The following is a 7500-nucleotide window of genomic DNA, read 5'->3' as shown; positions in this document are numbered from 1 at the left end:
CGCTGGCGGCCGATTTCCCTTGAGAGTTAAGGTGATGGCCCACTAGCACCTTTTCCGTCATCTTTTTGCAAATTTATTTACCATGAAGACAGACATTCTCGAATATAGCTCCTGGTTTGACTATGCTTGGCTGAAAAAGTTGACGGAAAGGTTTTCAGACGGAAACGGCCATTCTCGTCTGACTGGAAAATCGACAATTCGCTCAAAAATTGACACAATTTCAGAAAATTCTCAAAAAATGGAAAATGTGCTAGTGGGACAGCACCTTTAGGGACAGAATCTAATGCAATCGAAGTTGTAATTATTGTTGTCGACATTGAATTGCAATTGATATTAGAAGAGGTACGGGAGCTGCATGAATTTCAGGATTTAGATAAGTGGTTCAATTCCTGGCCTACACGTAGATCTCGTGATGAGTACAAACCACTCACTACAGATTCTACATATATAAGGCATAAGCAAGGGAATGCTTATGCCTATGAACTCTGTTTGCTCAAATTTTGATGTGAAAAAACAAGAGAACATTGCACTAGGAAAATTGACAGTCCATTCCAATGTACATCCAAAATACAGCAACTTGCAACTCATCCATTGGCACGCAGGGATGAGCCAAGTTCGAAATAAAATGAATCTGATTATGGAAACGTTTTGAATTATGTCTTATATTTGTAATTATATGAAATTATATTAGTGTTCATTGGTTTTGGCTCAATTAATACTGTCATTATTTATGCAAATATCGATAGCAGAATGAACAAAATATAAATGAAACTAAAAGACAAGTGTGTTTGTTATCTCAGAAAATTAAATTATTGTTTCCATCTTTTTTACTTTGAACGTACCAACGATTCCATAGGAACCAAACTCTCCCAGGCATAGAAGGCATATATGATAATATTATCTTGACCTGAAATTACACTCACGTCCCATCGTTGTGTCGTAATTACCCACAAATTTTCATCCGAATTAAAAACTAGTGAACATTTATCGAGATTGTGATTCAAAATTCCCGCGTTTTTTTCGTGACGTCAACTGAGACTCTTGTCACTTTATTATAGATCCTATATAAATTATAATAAATGTAACAGCAAATAACTTATACTGGTGACAAGCTTCTCTATATCTTTGTTGTATTTACTTTAGGAAAAAATAATATATTAGAAAAAGAAAATATTGATATAATATTGAATTATTGCACTTAATGCATAAAACTCTACATGATTCATAGGGATTAAAGAAACTTTGAGGAAAATAAACTATTGACGGAGTTGCTTATATGACTCATTTAAAGTGAAAACAAACCCGAAACGAAACGAAACAGCGATATGAAGCGAAACTAGAAATTTGGATCAACGGATTTTTTGAAATGGCCTAATTTTGAATATCCCGACGACTACGACTATTTCACCAACACACCAAGTAATAATAACAATTTTATGATAACTTAATATGCTACAGTAATCTATGATTTTTAGCTATGTAGGGTATTTTTTTTCCCATCAGCGTTCGTGCGTTTCATGACCTGTACCCACCGCTTCCATTTTTCAGTTGTTTTTTTTCGTGATCTGAGTATATATGACAGTTCATACCTTCACTTCCCACCAACGGCAACACATCTTCTCGGCATTTCCACGCAAAGAAACTAAAATTCCACGGAGAAATGCAGCAAGAAAAGCTGAGTGAGTTTGTTTGTTTTCACCAAGTGGCCGTTGCTAAGGCCGGTTGCTAGGCGTTGCAGAACCGGTGTGTGTGACCTTGAGCGAACTTGGGCTCGTCATCTGACCTGACCACCTGTCACTTCCTCGTCTCTCTTTTTTATTGTTATTACGAGCATTATTATTGATTTTTTTTCTTATTACTACTACTAATACTTCTTATATCACTACTACTACTATTTCTATTATCATTATTATTGTTACTGTTTTTGTTTATATTATTACTACTATTACTACTTATATTGTTATTGCTATTTCTCCTACTACTACTACGGCTTCTATTATCATTAATATTATTGTTGTTGCTGCTATTATCATCACCATCATCATTATCATTACTGTTAATATTTTGGTATTATAATCATTAGTAAGACCATGATAATTCAACAACATCACCATCATCATCATCATCATCATCAAAATAATCTTTATCATCACCATCATCATCATATCAACAAAATAACCTTAATTACCACCATCATCATCATCATCTTCATCAAAGTAATCTGCATCACTACCATTATCATCATCATTATTATCATCACCGCTACCAACATCATAGTCATCATCATCATCATCAACATCAACAACATTATCATCATCATCATCATCATCATCATCATCATCACCACCACCATAATCATCATCATCATCGCCACCATCATCATCACCACCACCATCAGCAGCAGCAGCAGCACCACCACCACCATCATCACCACCATCATCATCACCACCAACATCAACATCAACATCACCACCAACATAATCATGATCATAATGATCATCATCATCATCATCATCATCACCACCACCATCATAATCACCATCACCACCAACACCATCATCATCATCATCATCGCCACCACCATCATCATCATCATCATCATCATCATCATCATTATCATCATCATTATCATCATCATCATCATCGCCACCACCATCATCATCATCATTATGGGTAGAAATTAAGCGTTAAACCGATTCACCATCATCATCATCATCATCACCATCATTGTGATTAGATATTGTGTATGAAACTAATTCGTACTAAACAGAGCGAATATTCTCCAGCTGTTTCCAGAGCTCTACGGGTTCAGGCAAGTAAAAATATTTACACAACACCACACTGACATTCTCCTGTTAGTAGATAAGGAGGAAGTGAGATAAACGACACAAGATGGCGACTGAGATAAGGAAGAGGAGGAAATGAGATAAAAAAAAAAGATAAGAAAGTAGCTGAGATAAGGAAAGGTTCATGCGGACGATAAGGTTAGTTCACTGTAGTCACTGTAACCTCGTGTGTTGTGTGAGGTTGAGCCTGTGTTAATGAGTGTTCATGAGAACCTAATGAACGTAAGTGTGAATTTTTTTTTCGATGATTAAGAAATTGTAATTATAGAACGAAATTCATGATTTGAATTTATTTCTTAGTCTTAATGAGAATGGTGAGTGTAAACAGGAAATATTTGACATGTGGATTTTTTTCTTTTCTTTTTTTTTTGATAATTAAAGTGTAATCATAAAAGCCCCACATTACAAATATTTCTTCGTATACTTCAATCATTCTTTTCTATTAATTTATTTTAGTGTCTAATTCGTTGATTATCTGCCTCAAAGCACGTGAACTTGAAGCTCAGGGATCCTATATGTAAATAGTTTTGGAAATATAAACATCTGTAGATTCTAGGGTTTGTAGTTAAATAAAATACCAAACCATAATTGTATATTATATAAGAATATTGCTGATTATATACAAATAGCATTAATGGTGATGGTGATGATAATGATAATAATGATAATGAGAACAATTACAATAACAATAGTAGTAATAGCAATAATGATGATAATAATAATAATATTTATAATGATAAAAAGGATAATGATGATAATACTAATAATGATAATAATAATGATAATGATAATAATGATAATGATGCTAATGATAATAGTAATAATGATGATGATAATTAATGATAATAATGATTATACCGATAATTCTAATACTAGTAATAGTAATAATAATGGTAATGATGATAATGATAATGATGATAATAGAACAGATACTTACCTGTATACTAATAAACATTTTCTTAATGATTATGATAGCGATGATAATTAATACAATAATAATAGTATTGATGACATTAACATTCATACTTTCATCACCATTATGTTACTGTTATTGTTCTTATCGTTATTGTTAATGAATAATGATGATGATTGTTTTTATTATCATTGTCATTATTATTTTCTTTATTATTATTGTTGTTGTTATTTTTGTTAGTATTGTTAGTATTACTATTTTAATTATGGTTATCATTATTATTGTTGTTATTATTATTATTATTATCACCAATATTATTATCATTATCATTATCTTTATTATCATTCCATATTGCAGTAATTATTATGATCTTTGTTGTTATTATTGTCACTTTTATTATTGTTATTATCATTATTATTATTATTAATATCATTATTATTATTATTATTATTATTATTATTATTATTATTATTATTATTATTATTATTATTATTATTATTATTATTATTATTATTATTATTATTATTATTATCGTTACTACTACTACTACTGTTATTATCATTATCATTATTATTATTATCATTATTATTGTTGTTCTTGTGGTTGTTGTTGTTGTTATTATTATGATCATTATCATTATCATCATCATTATTATTATCATTATTATTACTGTTATTATTATTGTTGTTATTATTATTATTTTTATTATTATTGTTGTTGTTGTTATTATTATTATTATTATTATTATTATCATTATCATTATTATCTTCATCATCATCATTATAACATGAAAACAACAACAACAACAATAACAATAATAATAATGATAATGATAATAATAATAATAATAATAATAATAATAATCATAATCATAATAATAATAATGATAATAATGATAATAATAATAATGATAATAGTAATGATAATATCAATAGACTTATAATCATAATGCTAATGATGATAATAACAATAACAACAATGATAGTAACAGCAATAATGATACCGACAAGTACAGCAAAAGCGATAATGGTAATAACAGCAGAAATAACCGTCTGAATTATTTCTTTTGTGCAAGCAATACATGCATGAAAATCGATTCCCTTTGACCTCTGACCTTTCGTGACCTCTAATTTGCCTATCTCTCTCTTTCTGTCTTTCTGTCCGTCTCTCTCTCTCTCTCTCTCTCTCTCTGTCTTTCTGTCGGTCTCTCTCTCACTCTCTCTCTCTCTCTCTCTCTCTCTCTCTCTCTCTCTCTCTCTCTCTCTCTCTCTCTCTCTCTCTCTCTCTCTCTCTCTCTCTCTCTCTCTTGTATTACTCCTTCTCTTGTATTATTCTCTGTCTGTCTTTCTATCCGTCTCTCTCTCTCTCTCTCTCTCTCTCTCTCTCTCTCTCTCTCTCTCTCTCTCTCTCTCTCTCTCTCTCTCTCTCTCTCTCTCTCTCTCTCTCTCTCTCTCTCTCTCTCTCTCTTCACTCTCTCTCTCTCTCTCTCTCTCTCTCTCTCTCTCTCTCTCTCTCTCTCTCTCTCTCTCTCTCTCTCTCTCTCTCTCTCTCTCTCTCTCTCTCTCTCTCCCTCTCCCTCTCCCTCTCCCTCTCCTCTCCCTCTCCCCCCCCCCCCTCTCTCTCTCTCTCTCTCTTGTATTACTCCTTCCTCCCTCTCCCTCCCTTCCTCTTTCTCGTTTTCTTCTTTTCGTTTTCTTCTTGCTCTAGTATATAAAATGGCTAATTAATTAATAAGGTTAATGGTCGAGGTGAGAGAAATTCATATCATTGCTGCTCGTAAATATAGATTAATTAACCAATCACAACCAATCACAATCCTGTTAATAGAATATTCAAAGGATAAAGTGAGGGAATGTGTTCGCGGAAAGTGACAGTAGTGATGATTGATAATGATGATTGCAACAATGATGATGATGATGAGGATGAGGATGGTGATAATGATGGTGATGATAGTGATACTGATAATGATGATATTATTATTATTGCGATTGTTATTATTATTGTTATGGTTATTTTTGTTATTGTTATTGTAATTATTATTGTTATTATTATGATTATCATTATCACCATTACTCTTATTGTTATTAATGAAAGTAATCATTATTTCTGGCATTCCCATATCTCTTTATAACCATTTTATTGTTTGTATTTTTTTTCTCTAAATGTCACTGTCATTTCTATTACATCATTGTTTGATAAATTTATTAATTTCAGTTTATATTCCCTAATACTAGACATTCTTTTTCGAGTGTAACGCATCAACGAAACGTAAAATCAGACACAATAACGGCTTGCAGAGTTGCCAAGTATTGCAAGCATGAAAAGAAACTATGATGATTGCACCGAATTTGCACGCGCTGTTTCGTCTCGCCGCCTTCATAACACGTAACAGACTTCGCAGACTTTCTGTTGCCATGACTCCGCCCTCACGCCCACGTAAACAGAAGCTCGTTAATTCGTTAATTGCTCCTTATCTTCGTATCTCATTCGCCTTGCATGTGCAGTGTGGCGTCACGTCGTGGGTGTTCTTCGTAAGCGAGTCTATTCTTACTTCTGCAACGGTTGTGCAAGGTGTGGCGGTGGGGTTTCTTCTGGGCGGGAATGTACACTTGGAGGGGACACATACAAACACACATGCATACATATACATACATACACATATACTCATACACACACACACACACACATGCATACATATACACACATACATACACATATACTCATACACACACACACATGCATACATATACATACATACACATATACTCACACACACACACACAAACACACACACACACACACACACATACACGTACATGCATACATATATATACATAGATACATACATACACATATACTCATACACACACACACACACACACACACACACAGACATATATATATATATATATATATATATATATATATATATATATATATATATATATATATGTATATATATATATATATATATATATATATATATATATATATATATACAAACACACATTTGTGACGTAACTATCGAAGGAGACATGTAGAGAGACCTTACGATCGCCTTTTGATCCAAAGACGAACGCCCTCTGCAAGGCCACGCCAAACTCCATCTTAATAGATAAAAAAAGATAAAGAATATTGCTCTATCATAGCGTGGCGTCGGAGTATTGACGAGGGAGTGGGACAGTCTGCCTCGAGCACTCCTGGGTTGAAGGTGGGGGCGCCGTGGTGTAGCGTACGAGCCGAAATGCAGTTCGTTATGGCCTGTGTGTGTGGATTTACGAATGCGTGGGCTTGTGGCTGCATATCGATCGGGTACTAATTCGTGAGTCTGGAGTGACGTAAAAGCAACAGCTGACTTTTGTTTTGGTAGTGATTTCGCGGATTCAAAAGTCAGTTTATTCTCTCCGTTGCTGTGTGGATGAGTTCGTTGCATTCAAGTGATTTTCCATTATACAGCATTGATTGGAAAACCGTCATGAAAGTGAAAGCGAAGTAACAGACGTTCCCCAACGGTTAAGCGGAGAAAGTGACGTAATACGCATTATTGGAAATTAACCAGGAAGTATTTTTTTTTTTTATTCAAGACCGCAAAATAACAAGCCGTAACTCGGTAGATCGAAGCATTTGAATTCGTCGACCCGAACCATGCGTCGATATCGGTTATGTGTTGCAGACGAGTTACGTACTGTTGCAAAATACTGAGTGAAGGGTTAGCAGTCTGATTTTCTTTTTCTTTTTCTT

At 33.4% G+C, this 7500-nt stretch overlaps 1 protein-coding gene across 4 annotated transcripts in view; it reads left to right on the top strand.

The window, feature by feature from the left end:
* LOC113812743 (alpha-(1,3)-fucosyltransferase C) overlaps nt 1-7500 on the top strand; it is a 15456-nt gene that overhangs the window by 2440 nt on the left and 5516 nt on the right. The window contains exon 1 of one of the 4 annotated variants that reach the window (XM_070131731.1): nt 2992-3068. The exons of 2 other annotated variants lie outside the window; for them this stretch is intronic. In XM_070131731.1, coding sequence (XP_069987832.1) covers nt 3042-3068 — 27 coding nt within the window. In that variant the 5' untranslated portion in view covers nt 2992-3041. Of the gene's footprint in view, nt 1-2991; nt 3069-7500 lie in introns of those variants that run through there. One more of the 4 variants, XM_070131730.1, reaches the window with a different exon arrangement.

This window comes from Penaeus vannamei, chromosome 17 (assembly GCF_042767895.1).
Source record: "Penaeus vannamei isolate JL-2024 chromosome 17, ASM4276789v1, whole genome shotgun sequence".
Classification (NCBI taxonomy): Eukaryota; Metazoa; Arthropoda; class Malacostraca; order Decapoda; family Penaeidae; genus Penaeus; species Penaeus vannamei.
The sequence above is the reverse complement of the archived record's forward strand: the minus strand, read 5'-3'. Positions and strand labels throughout refer to the sequence as shown.